General features: G+C 31.2%; 2 protein-coding genes across 2 annotated transcripts; both read left to right on the top strand.

Annotated features, from left to right (window-relative positions):
- The first annotated feature begins 248 nt into the window (after positions 1-248).
- On the top strand, positions 249-14,595 carry LOC124369000. Its single transcript, XM_046826600.1, has 3 exons — positions 249-366; positions 13,053-13,433; positions 14,525-14,595. Exons 2-3 carry the CDS (start codon positions 13,131-13,133, stop codon positions 14,570-14,572), a joined length of 351 nt encoding a protein of 116 aa, XP_046682556.1. The 5' UTR covers positions 249-366; positions 13,053-13,130; the 3' UTR covers positions 14,573-14,595.
- A 2,094-nt stretch (positions 14,596-16,689) lies between these two features.
- Positions 16,690-19,928, top strand: LOC124369451. The gene is made up of 2 exons (XM_046827458.1): positions 16,690-16,968; positions 18,855-19,928. Exons 1-2 carry the CDS (start codon positions 16,690-16,692, stop codon positions 19,239-19,241), a joined length of 666 nt encoding a protein of 221 aa, XP_046683414.1. The 3' UTR covers positions 19,242-19,928.
- Positions 19,929-20,829: the final 901 nt, after the last annotated feature.

Raw genomic sequence — 20,829 nt, 5'->3', positions numbered from 1 at the left:
GAAAACTTTACCTGAAACAAAAGTGTATTCCATCCCAGTTTTTTCATATGTTTAATTCAGAATAGGATAGTAATGTCAATATTGTATACGTTACTTATTCTATTTACATGCTAGTTCCTATATTAAATAAAAAATGTAATTAAGATCTTTGAAAATGATTGAAATTCAAAATACGGAATCACTGTTACAGCATTAACAGTTTATCTACCACTGGTGCGCCACATTTGCTCTGACGTGACCTCTAAGTTCATATCAGCTCAGTTTTTACATTATTTATAGTTCGGTTGGATTGAAACAGATACACTTCCAGGAAGAAACGGCCATTGCAGCCTCAGGATCGTGGTCGACATGACAATCACTCGTGCGGTAAATATTTTTCTTTTCCTTAACATAATTCACAGTTTCATTGAATGGGTTTGTTTGATATTGAGGACCCTTTTGCTCCGCTAAACAAAAGTTACCGCGATACCAGTTATTTTGTAGTGCATTGTGGAATTAGTATCGTCCACGTGGTGTATTTTTGGATATAATATTCAAATTTGAAGTTATGTTAAATTTAAACTCTAACTTTTTTACACTGCATTGTTTTATAATAAGTTATTTAGATGTGTTTAATTTTATTAAAAATCATCTAAGCATTTTTTTTTTCAATTTAAAGTGCCCAAAGTTCCTCACTTTTTTGACATTAGTTATAAAATATAAGTTATTATATGTAGAATATTAAAATTTTTCATACATAATTTTATTTTTAAGTATCGAACTTTTTGAAATATATCGATTTATATTGATTATAATAAATAATTCTGCTAAAACTCGTAAAAAATATAGTAAGCTGAAGATGTACACGATTATCGCCATAGTATCGCTGTTATTATCGTCCGCTTATTATGGTTATTGATTAATTTTGTCAAAGCTTTTATGATTATACTTCAGCTCATCTAATAACAATTATATTCTATTTATACGCGGAAGACCTGAGATATTAAGAAGTTTTCATATCTATCAAATATGACAAACATAACCTTTTCATGTTTTTTTGTAACATTTTTTCTGGACGTGACGAATTTGAATTAATAATACTGAATTTTCAATTTGTATTATACATTTTATAACTAATCTTTAGTAATAATTCTTGCTGTACGTAAAGGTATTCTTGCTTATGTATAAATTTACTTTTATAGATAAAAAACGAGATATTTTTAAAAAGGACTATCCAAGTTGTGCCTTTGTGGATGTATATTATTATGTCAAACCCAGTTTTCAGTGCCAAACGTTATGGACGGTACTGTGAATTAAAATGGGTGCATTATGCAGCTGCACGCTGACGTCATTACGAACGCATGTCGAGCTCGAAATTCCTCTTCCGATGTCCGTGTCACGTCTGGCATAAAGTGACATCGATAACAAGGGATACGCCATAAAGATCGTGGCTGGACACAGATTGCCCATGTAACATATACTAAACTAAAAACCAAAAAGAGAGCTTTACGAAAGATCATATATACTTATCATACGTCACTGTCATAACATTGAGAGATATAATGTTGCTATTCAGCCTGGTGTTTCGAACACTTTTCAAATACAATCTTAGGTTAAACTAAATTTAATCTTAAAAAGTCGTATATGGGCAGTGACAGTATAAAAATGGGCAGTGACATGTTTTCAATATTAACATGCCACTTTTTCTGCCATTGTTCAAAACTCTTTTAATGAACATTTTTATCAAACATGAAATCGTAAACGTTTCTCAATGAAGCCTCAGCTTATAAACATATTAAACCATACATACAAATCGAACCATCTCAAAACTAACAAAGAATGGATGCAAATTTAACTACTGCAAATATTTGGAATATTATAATTTCATTTAACCTTGTCTTAAGGTTGTTCTCTGTAGCCTTAGGATCTTGAAGTAGCAACACTTTGAGACATAAAATAGGACATTAGAAGAAATATAAAATAACATACAATATGAAACAAAATAGTGTCATTTCAAATTATTTCTTAATATTAACATGACTTTTTTTTATTAACACAGGCTAGAATTATATTACTGTTATGAAACCATGTATAGATTATATTATTTATAGGTCTAGAACTTTAATTAATAGTATGAGGGGAAATTTGAACTGAAGTGCCATAAATTAGAAACCTATACATAACGGTTGGAATTTTTCTAAACACTAACGATGAGTCTTCCTGGAACATACGTAAAAATAGTCAAGATATCCCACAAATTATATAATTTTCGAAAAAACGAATTCTTACTGCCATAATAATATTTTGTCATGTTATATGTACATAAGAACATTAAAAAGAATGTTCATTAGTTGTATACTTGTCTTAGAAGTAGTTTAATACTTTATTAATTTTAATGATCATATCCTTTCCAATGTGGTTGATCATATTCTTTCATCAATATGCAAGGTCAAGTTTGGTCTGTCATTTTAAACGTTTTTAAAGAAATAAAACATTTTTTAAAGTATATTATTTAGAATTTTAATTGGAAATAACATTACAAAAAGCTTTATTTTGAGACGACGTTAGAATTGTTAAAGTTCCTTTTTATTTTATTTGATTTGAATAAAATTAAAGCTTAAATAATGAAAAAATCAATGTAAAAACTCTGTGTAATTTATTTGCTAATTTGCTAACCGAAAAAATGTAAGAAGCTTAAATTAATAGTATAGGGTTACTGAGGAACACACATCTCAGACCAAATTCTAACAGGTTTCTAACAGATTCATTCTGGTTTTATTGGATGGTTAGTGAAAGTGGGATCGACAATTCCTTTGGTTAATCGCATACTTTTGACATCTTTTGCCAGTTCTAATATTGGCTAGTAACGTTATAATACTGCTTTAATGTTAATTAAAATATTTTAGTCCGTTTATTCACAATCAAGAATGAGGCTATATATTCCAAGTAGTATTATTTCTGAATGTGCTTTTAGTTATCATAGAGAAAGTAGTTCCAGATGCCTGGTAGTTGTCACAGTCCAATAGTCGTAGACAATTGGGTTTTCCTCTGGAGATCCCATAGCTAGTTGTTTCCAAATACCTGGCGGTTTCTAAAGGCCAATCATTCTCGTGACCAGATAATTCTAGATGCTGAATGTAAATCATAGAATGCTGAGACAAAAGACATCCAGAGATACAAATCACGAAAAGTATAACGTAGTTTTACTCAAAGTGCACAATGTTCCTGAACCCAAGCTTCCTGTGACAGTATCTCGTACAATATTTGTAGTGCATTCTGATACCATAGAATCGTATAGGCCAGTTACAGACATATGACACCTGTACAAAACCGTAGGTCTGGCTTTGTTGATGGGTAAACATCGTATATAATGCACTTGTGATAAGAGTTGCATTGGCTGATTTTTCACTCTTTTCCAGGAAACGAGTCTTTGTTGATCTACGGCAACCTTATTAAATTACGAGGAAACCACTCTTGTTTGATAAAATATGTGGTTGTTTATAATTCAGGAAACCAACACAAGGCATATAAATACCACTTTCTCATAGGGACTCATCCTTCTGGTAAGAAGTTGATTATGGTACTCAATAGGAAATGAATATCTCAGAGATCGGAGAACAGTGTCCTAGCACTAGATAAACCTAAACACCTATTGGATCTAAGTAGTTTAATTAAAAGGATTTGACGTGTTAAAGAATAGTGTAAACTAAGACAGGATTCACACCTCCAGGAGGGTTCACTTCTGGCTGGGTTATATATGAACGATGATACGTTCCATGATACGTACACTGGCTATAGAAAACCCAGAAGATGTCACTCACACATAAATAGCCTTTGCATGTTTATGAGTAGCACGTGACTAATCACAACAGTCAAAATAAGGGAGTAGAGTTATAACTGAATCAAAAAGGTCTAGTATACTGCGGAGGACGACCGTTTGAATACGTGTGACTGCATTATATTTCATATTTAATAGGGATGATTGAGTTAGATGATGGATAAACGTTGGAACCTCAGCAGGAGATGCTTCAATTCACACCCTTACTCATTCTGAGTATCTTGTCACTCCGATAGCTATGCCAAAGATGTCATAGGTTTAAGTGTAGTAGTGGTTTTCTCAGCTTATTGTCCTAATGACAAAATAAAACCTAAGTTAGGGTCATAAATTGTGTGCTGGGCTTTAGAGGTCCAAGAAGCAGGACGTCCGAGTTTGTAGACATATATATGACGCAAGGGAGATAAAACATATTGATCCTAGTTTCAGAAACGTCCATCAAATTCTCAAGAAAGATTAATATATTAACTGGTTGTAACAGTTGCAACGTTGATTAATTTAGGGTCGACTTGTTAGGATCTTATTTAACATATTCTGAAGAAATGCATTAACAGCTTATGCAAAATAGAACCAAAGACCCCATGATGCCTCTAGGGAACTTTGTTTGATGATTATCTTTCCTTTGATATCCTTGAGGTTTTATTTTAATGTATGGTTACAACACAAATAAGTAGGAACAGCTACAGAATACAACAATATAGTTTTACTTTTAATTACATTTCTCTTCGATAGCTAGTTTCAGATCAATAAATTGGCTCCAATAATTATTTGAGGCAGTCAGTTCAAAGTTTAATAAAACGTACTTTCGAGTCTAAAATGCTTTGCTTTGTGGAGAAGAGCTCCTTTAACAACACGCTGCCACTGGCGCTGGCGCCATTAACCTCTGTTGACAAGGAATAATACTTAAAGAATGATTTGATGAGAAAATGAATTAAATTAAATTATTCATTAATGGAATGTTAAATTAGGTTTTAATAGTTTTTTCATGTTTGTGAATGCAATGTTTAGTGTTCGGTAGCTATAAAATCGTAATTTTTGATTAGTTTAGAACGAAGGTATGTTGCATGTTTTGCCACAAATATGAAACTAACTTAGAGATGAGAATGACTTAATAGAATTAGTTACATCATAATGTTATTCATTGTTTTGTAGCTCACTATTTTGAGGAAAAATACTGTGGTTACCACAATGGAAACATGTTTTGTCATTTGATTAGGGAGATAAGACAAAAATATACAGCTTATTTTTTTTCTAAAATGGCAAAAGAAAACATTCCATAGAATAAAAAGATATTCTATGAACAAGGAGTACTAAAGGAATTTTCCTATAACGGTATGTGTGTGTTTTTGATAGATGGTGCAAATAATAAAAAAGTAATTGACTATATTAAACATATGTATTAAAACTAAGTTCTTTATCATTTACTAAACGCCACAATGCCTTGGACCTTTTATCAATACATTAAATTGGAAAAGTTTTTGCTGAGTAACAGTGGCCAATTATATTTATTATTATACACAGTATATTAGGTATATACTTACTAGTAGTTATGTGCTTGAACATCCCCAAAAGACTTGGAGTCTTACTGAAACTTACAACAGATGTGTGCGTTATCGGCATCAAGGCATTTATTATATCGTAGGCATTTAAAGTATACCTAATTTTAAAGTTGCTAATTACCCTCTGTTACAGAAAGTTTTACTGCTGAGTTTTTACCTACTGCAGAAGACATGGTTATCTCCTCCATATGTTTATAATAAATTTATGGAGTAGTTTAGTCCGTAATAATATCCCGCAGTATGCCAAGTGTTTATCATCCTCCATTGGTATTGGATGAAATATAGTATTAGGTAGATTTTAATTATTTTGTTAATTTTAATTTTTTCAACCATATTGAAACGAAATAAACAAATATATGTATACAATATTTTCAGAGTATTTTAAAACTGCCAGAGAGATGGTCAAAAGTAAATATTTTGGCTATATTACGTTTTTAAATAATAGTTTATTTAATTTTGCTTTGTAAACTTACATGTAAGTTTTATATTGCTTATTTATTTGCCGTTAAATAGAATATTACCTAAGGTTTATATCATTATTAAAACTTATGAGCGGCTTGCTTTATGTTAAAATTACACAATAAATTAATTGGTTATTGTTATATTAACGTTTTACTGCATTGAACATAGTTATATATCCTGTTAGAAAGTAATATACTACAGAAATGTGAGTAAATAAAGTTTGAAAAGATGAACTGATCGCTTCTTTGGCGCATGTGCATGTCACAAAAATACAATTTAAATGTTAATGGCAAAAGTTAAATTTATTATAGTTATTTTACATTTAACATCTAAAAGAACCACTTTATAGTTGGTAATCGCTGATCTCAATAAGATGGTTACGGCTTTTTCATCTAGTAATGCAGCACAAGACATCGATGAATGCTATCTGCAGAAAAGAAGGAGGAATCAGCCAAAATTAGCGGTTCGAAATTGGACCCATTCAAGTAAAACTAGAGTACTTATTTTTTGAGAAGTAAATTGGTATATAAAATAATTAATTATTGAATCCAGAAAGAATATAGTAGGTGTTTATGGAATTTTAAATAAAAAGAAAGACAGTTTTATGTGAAGGCGATAGACGTGAATTTATTCAGTGAACTTTAAACAAGGAAGTTCAAGACAATGATAGTTCTTTTGTTAACAAACTTTCTGTCTCAAACAAAGTTTAATAAGTGTTTCATAAATTGCTGCACAATATGGTATATTTACATTATAATTAAATTACTGAACTGAATATGAAGTTAACAATATATGATAAAAATACTCTAGCATACCAATGAGACTAGTAATGATACATTACTTATCTGGCCTCACTGGTTTCATTTTAACCCAACATTTAACAAGCTCTGCTTATATTCCCAATAAATTCGAAACCATCTTGAGTACGTATTAATAATAGAGTAATCCATATCTTGATCCAATTAAAGTTTTAGCATTATTACACCGGAATCAGAACATTTACTTATTGCAAACATACAATGCAATGTTTAGAAATAAGAAATACAATTCTAGTACAGTAGATAACATTTGTAATAAAAGATACATAAAATTTTAGACAACTAAAGGGGAATCAGAGTCAGTGAGTCAGAGCTGCTACACCACAAATTACTCTAATTATCATTTTCTGAAGACTAAAGATCTTGAGGACATCCCATGAGTTACCCCACAGAATATTACAATGTATAACAATCGTATGCAAATAAATATGTATCTTTTCATGATCTTTCATGATGAACTAACTTTATCGTTATAACTTTACAAACAAGCCCAAAGACATCTTCAAACAAATATGGAGAGATGTACCCAACATGGACCCCTGAGGCATACCACGCTTCACAAGTTAAATACATGGTTGGTGGACGTCAGTGCCTTTTGATATCTATCGGTTTATATAAGACTTTATTTATATACTCGTGCTACAAAATTCATCTAGGCAATAAAAAATTAAGTTTGTAAACTGTTATTTTCTGTTTTATTCTGTCCAATGCTTTTACCCTAAATGAAAATTCTTTTGCCGTTATTCACTTTAGTGTTTACCGTATAACAAATACCATTAACAACGATAAAGGGATATGGAGTATTTTTAAAATGTATTGTTGACATAATGTCATGTTAAACTAATTTTATCATGTCAGACCACAAACAGGTTCATCTAGATCACGTTGTAAATTAAAATGTCGTGACTGTTCTCTTATAAATACGTATAACTGCTTTATAAAATTTTAGTTGCAGAATATGCACCAATCGTATCAGACTAACTAGATTTGTCTTGACCTGGTCGGTTTAAAGTTCAACTGATAACCCGACTGTTATCACTTTAACGTAATATGTTCTTTGTTTTATTTATAAATCAATAAAAACCAATTTAGCTCCTACTGGATTAAATATTTGTCTTATGAAACATTGTATCAAGAATTAATGCACTATGAAATGATTACATGGCGTGTTAGGAACTACTTCCTTTAGTTTAATCTTTCCGTTTCCCTATCTATCTATCTATTTTGTGGAGAATGTATTATAAGTACTGGTATTACTACGTTCGTAATATACAAACAGATTAAATCTCGCAAATTTAAGTTTTCGTGGCTCCTTATTTTTGAAAAAAAGATTGGTGAAAAAACAAATTATACTTTCGGAATGTAATTTTATAAGATCGGTTATAAAATAACTAACTCAGTAGATCTTTAGTATTTTAAAGGTATGTGAGTATTCTATTTAAAAGAAAATTGAGGAAGGTGTGTTTTCACTAGCAGCGTACTGCATTTAGTAGCCACTTTCCTCCAATATAGACTGTGCCAGAACGACTTTGAGTTTTATAGACTAGACATACACAGTGGTGTCATATAATTTAATGATTTCGAACTGTCATTCGGTTTTCAGTTTAAGTTTTCTCTCAGTCCAATCTTCTCAAAGTTCACCGTGTGTGAATTTGCCACTACAAGTGACAATGGTTACTCTCTAGATGTTGCCGTCAATAACAAAATGGAAAAAAGTGGATTGGAGGCATATAAGCCTTTAGCCGATGCTCTGTTTATTTTGAAATTTTAACTTCGATAAAGAGAAATTAATTCTTAGGTGCAATAAATAAATAATGTTCATAACATCTTCATGTCTTATGTTTTCAATGACGGGTCTTGTAATGTCTAAAGGTTGAATCGATTCCTACACAATCAGATAATACATTAGAAACGTATTTCGCTGTTAAATGTTTTTGGATAAGTTGATCGGACATTAACAGGTATCATTCGAATGCCTTATTCATGCTATATAGGAAGCTCTAACAGTAGTGGTGATTTTTATTCAGAGATAATCCAGCCCCTATATGTTTATGTTGGATTTGATTGATTTATTTACTAATACGAGGTGTTACTATCGTAAATGAGGTGTTACGTTAGTAGGAATTTTTAATTCAATTTTCTAAGGTCTTTGTAGTATTCGGTTTTAAGGTCCATTATTAGTTATCTTACTGAAATTTATCTTTTTGAGTGTATAATTTCATACTCTAAAATAAAACCTTTTCTTGGAAATTTCACTTCTCTGCTTATATTAAACCTAATTATAATATTTATGCTAAAATGGAAATTGAAAAATAGTTTATTATCCAAAATTGATCGCTTTTGCGTTACCGACGTACTGACTTAAACCGTAATAATTTTAAATTATAGCTGAAACAAAAATGGTGATTGTACTTCGCAAGGAAAAAGCGAAAGTTCTGTTCTACAATAAAAAGGGACAATCTCGGAATAATTCCATAACCCTCAAGATGGATATTTGAACAGAATAAATCGTCTCTGTCCTTGAACTAATTCCGTGAACAGGAAACATATCCTTCTTTTCATTTGTCAGTGGTTTTCTTATCACTGAGACTCTTGTAACTCATGGTTAATACGTTTTATGTGGTAAATTAAATCTATAACTGCTGAATGTATATTTTGAAAAATTACACTACAGCACCGTGAAAGTGAGTTGGTGAAAACATAGTGATAACAGAGTGAGAATATAGCTGATAAAGTGAAAATATATAAATATTGATTGTTACCGATGGATGATGTAAAAGGATTAATTTTCGGCTATACACCATCCTTATGATGTACATTACAAAAATAGAACCCAACACTTCGAGGACTGGAATCCATCCCATTCTTCAAGTGTCTAAAAGCCTGACAACCAAGCTCAATAAATGCAAAAAATCAAAAGTGATGATGGCCTTGCCATAGTCTATCTTGACAACAGAGCAAGTTATTTGCCAAGAACAAAGCATAAACCTGAAAGCTAAACGCATACTACACATATCAGAGAAGGTGAGAGGAGTATGTAAAAAATGTAATAACGAGATATACCGTAATGTAGCGTGATGGTGCATCAAATAAAAAAATAAAAAAAATAAATAAACAGGATTGTGCGGGGAAGGCAAAAGAGGTAGTCATCTATGGCCTTATATTTCTTCTTAATCCCATAGTCATAATGTGAGTTTGAACTATATGGGTTAAAGTAATTGTTACAATTTGTTAAAAAGCATGGTTAATTACTTTTTAATAATTGTAATCAAAGTGGCTTAACTTAAACATACATTGACGTAGCAGTTGTTCTGCTTAATGTTATGTATGAAGATCCCATTGGTTTACGTTTAAAATGCCCTTAACTGTTTAAATTCATAACACTTTATGCCATGATTTTCAGGCAGCAATGTTGAGTAATGTTAAACTTTTCCAGTATCCATTTTCTGGTATTGACTTGTATTCTGTAACTCTCACATTTAGAATGGGCTTGCATCTTCTATCACATGAGCACGTATAACTGTAAGTAGTATTTAACATTCCTGACCGTTATTGTTTGGTTTCATTTTTATCAGGCTTTTTTTCAACAATTTTGGTTGGTGTATTATGTCTAATATTATAAATCTGCGTTAATTCTACCAAAAAGGATATGACATGTAGGTAAATTTATATGAACATAAAGGTATGTGCTTTTATTAGAGCTGAAGAAGAGGTTTGAAGATTCACAATTTAATTTATTTACAAACGTCATAAGTATACAATGTTTTTATTTAAAATATAATGCTATTACTAAAACAATTTTTATAGTTGAAATTAAAAGTTAAGGGTGTCTTGTTTTACCAAGCAAAAATAGAATTAAGAAGCCTAAAGGGCACTTTCAAAAAGCCTAGACACTTGTTAAAAGTGCCTTCTCTTTTGTTACTATTGAAAAGGATAGCAAGGTTTCGGACATTTGTAATCGTTATACCTGAATGTTACGAAACAGAATGTTAATTTTCGAGTTCTGAAAATCTGGCATTTTATTTATGTTTTAAAAACCAAAAAAATAAGGTTAAGCAATCGTAAAAAATTAAAAAAAAATCAGTATATGGCCGTGAAATTTCCCAGTTCAAACTTATCAACAGAGAAAGTTCAATTATATAAACAAAAATTTAAAGTACATAACTGAATGTACAGAACAGGAGGATCGCATACAATACCATTGCACACCATATTACCTTATTTTACACAACCAGAAAGGAATTTAATTGGGTTTTGAAGAAAAATTGCACATTTTATAATATATTCGTATCACAGAAATATCGAAAGTAAGGATATATGCCAGCATATTTAATAGCCAAGAAAGTAAGTAATCCACACTACTTCCTTTTTTCACTTTTAAACATTGGATGTTATGACGACAGCCTCCTTTAGTTCGTCCAGAAATACAGATTCAATTAAAAAAAGTTAAAAAGTCACGACCTTTGGAAATAAAATCTTTATGAGTGTAGGGCCGTCTATTTTTGGTTTAAAACAGTTGATCTATCATTTGTCTTTTAAACAGATAATAAAATGGGCTCGTTAATTATTAGATAACATACGAGTAAATGTAAACTTAAATGTTACTACAAGTGTTGGGTTAATTGTTTCATCATGCAGGTAAAAAAATTTGCTATTGATTAAGTACATATTTGGTTATCATTTGAAGTAGTGTTATTTGTTTCAAAGCTGTTATAACATATATAACACCTTTTTTCTTTCTGCCTAATTAATAACTCCCAAGAGGCTTTAGATTTACTCTAGCACTATTAAAAAATTTTCAAATAAAGCCACAAGAATAAAAATATAAATACATATATCTGTTTCAGTGTTGTTTCATTTTATGTGTTAAGTTTGTTAACACTTTTGTATTGAATCAAGATAAAATAGAAGTTTCAAATAATATGACTAAACATAATGAAGAGTTTCTTGGAGACAAACGGAAAATCTATTGTCCAGCACGCGGCCGTCCTTGAGAAGGTCATAGCGATAAGAATGTGGCGGAGCTCACCGACACCTAACTTGTTCTTAGCCTCTTCTGCAGAGATTATATTATAAATTGTCTCTGTCCTTCTCCACCACGATACACTTATCCGGTGTTAATAAGCTTCTGTCCTTTGCACATTACCCTTGAAAAACCTGCTCATTGGAAGTTTCCATGGGCTTGGTTATACTTGCTGTAGCACTAACATCGTCTGGAAAAAAACTATTAAAATACTGTTCTATTTTGTACTCGTCAAACAGATTGCTTCTTTGCAGTAAGTTAATATTTATCGCAGCAATAAATGTATATTTATAGAATAATAATCCATCCTTAGTTTTAGAAATACTGAAAATTTACGACTGATAAGTTACCATTAATAATAGTTAAATTCATATTGATTCAACCTTTGTATTAATAATTGTATTATTCACTTAAATTATATTCATTCTTGTAGTTTAAATTCAGGCCACTACCAGTTATTTTAGGTACAGTCTTAAGCGTGTTGAATGGTAGATGAGTTAGTCAAGGTAATGTGCTCTGGTATTTATATTATACTTATTGGATAAAATATGAAAATTATACTTTTATGAACGATGGCACTGTCTGCAATACACATATTTGAATTTTTTTATTTTATGCTAATACAAAAATATAAATTGCATTGCTTCTTTTGTTTCTCCAAATGTTTTAAATGTGTTTCATATGTGCTTTGCATTACTATACATCTCATGGTAATCAATAATTATTTATGTTCCATTTATTTGATAAATCCTTACTTAAGAATTTATCTAAATACTATTAGTTCTCCTTTATACTTAATTGCAGGTAACTTACAGACATTTGTAGTACTTACAAAGTGGTGTCCACTGCGGTAACCATGTTAGTACGAAATGCGTGCTAGATGAAGTTAACGTTTAAACAAAGGTTACATTAAGATTGTTCAATCAGAATTCGGTTGGAAAACTTTTTTATGTTTAAACAAAAATTTGGTCACAGTCCCTTAAGATAATTTTTACGAATACAGAAAAAACATGTTTTGATCATTCTCCGTGTAATGGTAGGCATTTGAAACAGATTTTAGTTATGGATAAAGCCCAAAGAAAATCTGTTGAAGATAAGGATATGATTGTGTTTAAATGAAAGATTGCTGGAGGGAATATCACATTTATATAAAAAAATAGAGTTCTGTTAGAAATATTTATCAAGAACACATATATTTAAATAAGTTATACTTTATTAAAAAAGAAAATTTTTGAAGTCAACAATAAGTGGAACATGCCACTTCCCGACCCTAAATCAGAGTAATAAATACGAGTTCACCGCAACCAAAGCGCAGATATTCATGCATCTTTATTTAAAAGGTGAAAATAAAGTTATTGAATATTGGTTGTTTTCAGGTGAAGAATCGCCTGCGACAATCGGATACTGTATTCACGGTAATACAGTCTTCTGATTATTCCGATTCATCATAGAAGATGACACGTCAGTCTGTCATTTTCAAACCTACCGCTCTAAAAGACCCCTCAACATGGGAAGTGCCAGAGCCAATCATCCCTGGCAGATGTGACATGTCAGTGAATGAAGAGAAATCACAATTAACTGAACAGAATTCTAATTTGGAAACCCTTCAAGAGGATGCGCCATTCGAGGATCGCATTAAGGGATTAAATGACATAAACGTTCATCTGAAAGCACTGACTAGTCTCAAATTGACACCATTAGATAGTTATTCTGTAAATAAAAATACAAATTTGACCACATATGATGTGGATGTAAACGTAAGTACTAATAATTATGACTTGACAGCTATCTTGGAGTTTGTAAATATTAGTTAGTAATAAATCTATAAACATTCCATCTCACGTGCAGACCTATTGTACATATGTTTTGAAATATGTTTTGTATGTTGCTTGCAATTCCAGAACTTATATTGTGAGATATGGTAAAAAACATATCTCATAGAACTTGCCACATTTTAAAACATACACCGATGTGTTAGCCTGATAAAAACGAATTTTATCGATGTGTGCTTGGCCTGCTTCACGTCATTGAATTAATTACTTGAAGTTAAATTCAACGTGTTGATTGTCCTATGAAGGCTTTTAGGCAGTTTTAAATTCGGGAAATAACACTGTTTCACTGAAAAAACTGCTGCACACTTTATTATAGCACGTATTGGGAAGAATTTGTTTCCCTATTCAGAATATAGAAGATTATAGAATAAAAGTAACCATTGTATGCATGTGTTGACCATTTAACTAGTTTCAGCCATTAAATCTAGTTAAGTTTGATTTTATCTAAGAAACTAGATTGTATTTATTTCTCATATTGTTTAACATTGACAGTAAAATATAATTTTGACCCCTTCAATAAATTTTTGAGAATACAATTTTAAATGTTGATGTATGGTTTCGTATCCTTTTAACCTACTTTGTTATATGAGCACTATTTTTTGGTTGTTATTTCGGATTTCAAACAGCGGTTATTTAATCGTCCGGAAAAAATTAAAAATTGAGTTATATTTTATTGAATAATTCAACATTATATTTAGTTTATTGCCGTATTAAATTATTGGTTACATGTTTGAAATCTATAAATAAGATTTACTTCTATTTATGGTATCCATTTTGAATTAAAAGTGGTCGTTTTATTCTCATATTTAAAATGTTAATAGTTAAAAAATACATACAATTTACTTCACTTAAAAACTTCTAAAAGTTTTAATTAAAGATTTTTAATAGTTGACTTGACTAAATGAGGGTCCAATTTAACAGAAGGTTTTAAATCAAACATCCTGGCTTATAAGTTAGTGAATAGGTTTTAGTAACTCGTACATAATGCACTCATGCGGTTTAAATTTGTTTTCCAGAAATCTAAGGGGATCAACAATAAAAACTTTCATTTACCTCAGAAATAAAGTCTCATGAGGTGCACTTAGAAGAAAAAGAAAGAGGTAATGTTTTACTCGAAAATGTTTTGTTTATTATGAAATAATATACTCGAATATTCTGCTGAATTTCTAATCAATTGCGTTACATACACATTATAGACCTTTACATATTTTCAGATTAAACAAGATCGGGAATTTGGAATATTTACTGTTAGTTGACAGAAGTATAAACCTAAACGAAGAAGTACAAAGATAAAAACAGGAAAGTAAATGTAAGATAGCCCATGCACATGGACTCACCAAGAATTCTGTGATCTGAGATTATAAAATTCCACGCCCAATGATTGTGCATGATGAGGGTTTTGTTTTTTGGTCTCGATATATACTTCTGACATAGGGCTAGCCTCTGTAATTGTCTATTTAATTTGATTACTTTATCAGTGTGCAGACTAATGGAGAAACGACTAGCATACTCGCATACGACATTCTTCCTAAATGACTGAAGCCAGTATTAAATTCTGTTTCATTTTCATATTATTTTTTGTTTAGTCCCGTAATAAAGCAAATTAAAGATAGTGTAGGACCAGGCGTTTTTTTAGTGTTAAAACTCGTACTAGGAGAGAGCATGAGTACACTATCGTGTTACACAAGGTTCAATCGACGGTAATGTTAGAACTAGACGTTGCATCCGATTACGTTGTGTTATAAAAAGCTGTCCCAGAGATATCTCTATTTTTTTCTTGTCTGTGCATCAAACCGTTGGGTTAATAAGTGAAACATCAAGTTGTGTTGTAACCAACTGTAGTAATCAACTGCGTAAGAAACCACAACACAAGCTGGTTTGGTGTTTTACTTTCTGAGGTGGGTACAAATCAACAGTATGTTCTGTTTTATTTCATTGTGTGACATTTATTTAATTAATAATCGAAAAAAACAGCTACAGGTATATTAAGAGCTACATTAATAATAATAGGCATGGTTATGTCCACTTAACAAAACTGATGTTAGTGTAAACCGGGGTCGTTGATGAAAACAACACAATAACTTCCTACCCAGTATCATGAGTTATATCTAAGTTTTCCGGTTCACATCATGTGGAAGCATTGCTTACAAATTGAATTCTTGAAATATTTCGTCCTCATCGTGTGTTGATATGTTAAACCGAATAAACAGAGTGTTGGTTTAATAATATCTGTCGACTGAAGATGTTCTCTGTTATCCACAGCTAAACCAAATATTATCTGGAGTATAATTTTGTAAGCAATTTTCGAAGTGATGTGAACCGGGATACTTAGATTTTAATATGTAAATTTCATTAACTACTAATTTTCAAACACTGACACTCTATAGTAGTAGTGCGTGAAGAAATATAAGAAAAAGTCAATGAATTACAGTATGTTACCTATGTTCAAATTGATATGTATTATACATTAATACATATACACACAAATACATACTGTAGTATCCAGCTATTAATCATATTTAATGGTAATATTTTATCTTTTATGTTTTCGGGTTCCAATCGAGTCAAAACATTGCTAATTTTAAAATTTAAAAAATCTAGAATCAATCTGAGTTTGACGTATTTCAATTGAAGACGGTTCTGCTTAGTGGGGCCGCAGTATTTAGACATTTTACGTATGTTAGCAATATTTCTAATAAGATTGAACCGGGAAACTAGAATGATAGTCATGACACCAGCCGCGTCAGCCGATGAACTAGGATTAAATAACTAGTAGACTATTAATAATTATTCAAAAGGTATGTTTTATTTAATTATATTTTTTAACCACTAACCTTTATGGTCAACATTATAAATAATATTATTAACTTTACTATTCAAAATAAATATAAAAAGAACTGCACTAGTAGATTTCTGTTTGCTGGTATGATATTAGAAGAAAATCAGTTATATTTAATCTTAGTTCTTAGAACGATGTCATAACTATCATCGTTATGAGTTTTCCGTCATAAGTTTTCCGTTTCACACCGCGGAGTAACATTGCTTTCACATTATTGACATGTTTCGACTTTGCCGTGACCAAACTATATACGTTACTAAGTTCCTGATCACATTAATAATATAATACTGTATTTGTACGATGTGATTGTTTCATCTATGTCACCACTTGTAAACCAACACAATGTTTACAGCTGCCTCTTATGAAGTGACACTAAGTGGGTCGGTCAGGGCTCAACTAGAAGAACCAAACCAAACCCTACACGTCCTGCAGCCCTTCCCCATTACCCCTCATGAAGGTCATATCACTGCTCAAGAACTGCTCAGCATATTTGCTGATTCCTATGTATTGAATGTTTCACATGTTGGAAAACCTACTCAGATAGCAGGAGAGATCAATGGTGGTATAAGAAACGAAATTCCAACAAAGTGGAAGATAACAGACTACTATAATATTAATAAAGTAAGTGTAACTTAAACAATAAATAGAGGTTCTTTAAATTGTGTCAACAGTTCGTTACTCACACTCTTTACTACAAACACAGGTTCTGTAATTTCTGTTCACTTACTACAAATGTATGATCATAAAATATAACATGTAAATCCGTATGATGGGCCTTATATTTTCAAGATGTCAGTTAATACAACAGGAAAAGTTTCATGCAAAGTAAACTATTTACATCAGCGAAAAAGGTGCTTTTTTGGTCAGTCAGCTGCTGTTCGCTTTCTCTGACCCGCTATAAATTGAAGAAAAGTATATAGTCCCAGACAAAATGAAACTTCATTTAGAGTATCTACACGAAACAAGGAAGGGTCACAAGACAGTTCAACTAAAAACACAAATAATGAATTTCATTGATGAGAGCAAACTTAGGACAGAACAAAACGGGTTTAATAAAGATTAAAGTATTGTAGTTTACTGATGCTCTAAGAAACTTTGGTATTCGTGGAAACGCTGCTTGTGTCATATTACTTTTTGGTTGTAACTACCCAGGTTAATCGGAGTTTAAACCACATAAAACAAATGTTATGATATATGTAGTATCCGAAATTCTATATGTGTAAAATAATATGCAACTTGACTTGTCCTGGAACATAATTTACTTATAGCTACTCTTGGGGAAATTGGTATTCCATAAGATTTATTCTGATAGAAAAAAAGTTGTAAAAGTAAATTAAAGAATGTCTTATTTTACCAGGCGAAGTTAGGGATAAGAAGCCCTCTCTAACACTTAACCTGGAAAGTTGTGTACGTTCGTAAGAGACGCTTGTTTCTGGAGTAATGGGCTGAGGAGAAAATACTTACTATTGAAGAGTGCATGTTAGTTGGGATGTAATTATATTGTCTGGAATAACAAACAATATGTTTCAGAGGTTTTGTGATCTTGTAGAATATGTTCTGCGCAATTATTTTCGTATAAAAAATGAAAAAGTTTTAGAACAAATATTTTACTCGTACCGATTGAAAAATTCTAAAACTATAATGTTTATTGACATAGTTTTACTATCATTATAAATTCTGAGTTAAATGTCTTACAAATTAACAGCAAGTTTTTAAAAGCTGTTTTTTAAGCATGATGTTCGTTTCAAAAGCTTTATTTGTACTAAAAGAAGTATACCATATGTAAATGTTGGAAATTGAACGTATTGGTATAAAAGATTGATCAGATTATTTAATGTTCAACCTATTAAAAATCGTTCTGTATAGAATTATAGTTTACCTATCGGCCACGAATCTGAGGTTCCACATGGGGCTCAAATTTAAAACTGTGTTGTAAATAAGAAATTATTTTAAATCTAAAAATGTCACGTATAGAACTTAGATTTTAGCGTCACAATGCAAATATGTTAAACATACGATTACTTGTTAATAGTAATGGTTTGTAATTCGTATTTGATAAAAATACAAACAATCTTTATTGTTTGGAAAAATTATACAATTGTATTACAATCGTCAAAATTAGTAGTTAATATTACAATAGTAAACATTTGGATCTAGACACCAGCATAACTGTGCAATATTTATTATAAGTAAGACTTTTGCCACAAGAAAATATATACAGGGTGATTGAAAAGTAAGTTGCACCCCCTCTTAACTTTTTTGCTATTTTAGATATATAAAATCTGTTTTCGGCAATATTACTAGCTACAAAGGACTACAGTAATAATGGTAGCTTTAAAATTTTTAACCCTCAGCGAACAGGGGGATAGGGGTAACTGAAAATGTTCAAATATCACTTATAGTCTTGTAACATTTCATTTTAAGGTCTTGGTTAATCAATCAATATTTGAAAATTTTTAGTGAACTTTTTAGAAAGTCTTTTAACAGTACGATGTTTCCATTTCCAGGAAGTTGATCACGAGTCCAAATTTTATATCCATAAATCAATGGATCTCTCAATGAAGACTCAACTCAAGTTTAGAGATCATGCATCTCCTGCAGCTTCTTCTTCTTCTTCAAACGATGGTGACAGTGAAGCATCTTCTTTGAAGCGAACGAAGCGGAACGGAAGCGACGATGAACAACGAGAGAAGAACAACTCTTCCTCAAGAAAGTCCAGAGAGAAGAAAGCAAGAGTTGAAAAGGAAAACGAGAAGAGGTGCTGGGAGTTGGAGAAGGAACACGAGTCTTTGAGCCGAGAATCAGAAGAACTGAGACAAACGATTGAACAATTGCAGGAATACCACAGTACGCTGTTGAAAGAAGTGAGACAACGTCTGTGGAGTGTATTTTAATAATGAAACATTGAAACACGTTCTTCATTGTTCGTTGTCAGCAACACTTGTTGAAACATTAAAACTAGTCCATTCTCAAACAATCTAAAATATGAGAGTTTCTAAAATAATGGTATAATTATTACCTTTCACATAATACTAAAAAGGCCATGAATAAATTGTGTTGTTATTTTTAAAATAGAAAACCTGTCTCAAGTGATGACAATAGGTATCCGTGTAATAAGTCTTTACCGTATTATCATACATTAAGCCATTTAAAGTAATCATATTTCTAACTAATCTACTGATATGTTTATCTGATACAATGTATTGGTTGGGAAGTTTAGAGTTAAAATATTAATTATAAGATGGACAGTTTAAGGTTATTGTACTATGTTATCTGGTTATTAGTAGTATAAATATATATTAAAATAGTAGTGCATAGTAAAACATATTAGGAATATAATTGATAAAACAGAAGATACTATGAGTAGTGATTGTAAACAAAACCATGTTAAACTTGCCAAAGTATGAAACAACCAGTTCCAAAACGTAAATAATAAATAGAAACTGATAAATACAACTTTATTCTTATTTGTTGTTTGTTTCGGTATAAAGTATTGCCGTAAGGTAATAGAATGTTGAATTGTGAAGTATTATTGTGATTTTAAAATGTGTATTTACAATAAATACTTAACTAAACCAAAAGCTGTCGAGTTCTTTTTTTGTTTTTCTAGTAGAAGGCGGACTTGCCTGAAGGTGGAATATTTAAAATGAGAATACAACTTTGGAATCCACACTGATCCGCCAAAGGTGTGTTGGCATAATTATTAGATAGCCTCACCTTGGACGTAGATACAGGACCAGATCTTATCAATTTTTTGCTGGTGGACAGAATTTGCCGTCGCGTGCAGGAATCCAGCAGTCGCTCGCCGTTTGGACCTGTATGTTTACCGATTGCTATGGCCTAGGGTAAGTTATACGTGAGCCTGTAGTTTTATGTTCATAAGTAGATTATATGTTTCATCAATTGTCATAAACATTTACTACGGTATTGTTTTATTAGCTAACTAGTTGCTGCCACTTGGTGCGACAATTCTATTGACTTTTAACGTTATTTGGATTATAAGCACAGAAATAGTAAAATGACCAAAACAGTTTAAAGTCAGTTTCGTTCAAGATAAGTTTCTGGGAAGCCCTAAACTCTGAAACCCTTAATCCAAAAGGTTGTCCAAAAGTTAATTTTTTAATATCTCTAAAGGTTTAATCAGTCAGCGGCTGATTACAATTGAGAGTTAAATGGTTAAAGTCGTAGAACCAAACTGTGAAATCTTTTAGAACTATCATGTAGTTAAAAATAACTTTTGTTGTTATGCTTTATTTCGTGTTGTAATATTTCGAGATAGTGGTCGGGAGCAGTTCTTAGGAAGTATGTGGATGAATCTTAAGAACAGTGTCACTTTGGAATTATGATTTTCAAAATATATAAAGTACTAACTTTGAATTGTATATGTGCACAATCTGTTTCTACTCAATTGAAGTACAATTTCACAAAGGAGAAATTACTAGCTTCTTATGCTTGTTGAAATTACTGATTATATATATATTT

This window comes from Homalodisca vitripennis, chromosome X (genome assembly GCF_021130785.1).
Source record: "Homalodisca vitripennis isolate AUS2020 chromosome X, UT_GWSS_2.1, whole genome shotgun sequence".
Classification (NCBI taxonomy): Eukaryota; Metazoa; Arthropoda; class Insecta; order Hemiptera; family Cicadellidae; genus Homalodisca; species Homalodisca vitripennis.
This window is presented reverse-complemented; position numbering and strand designations above follow the sequence as displayed.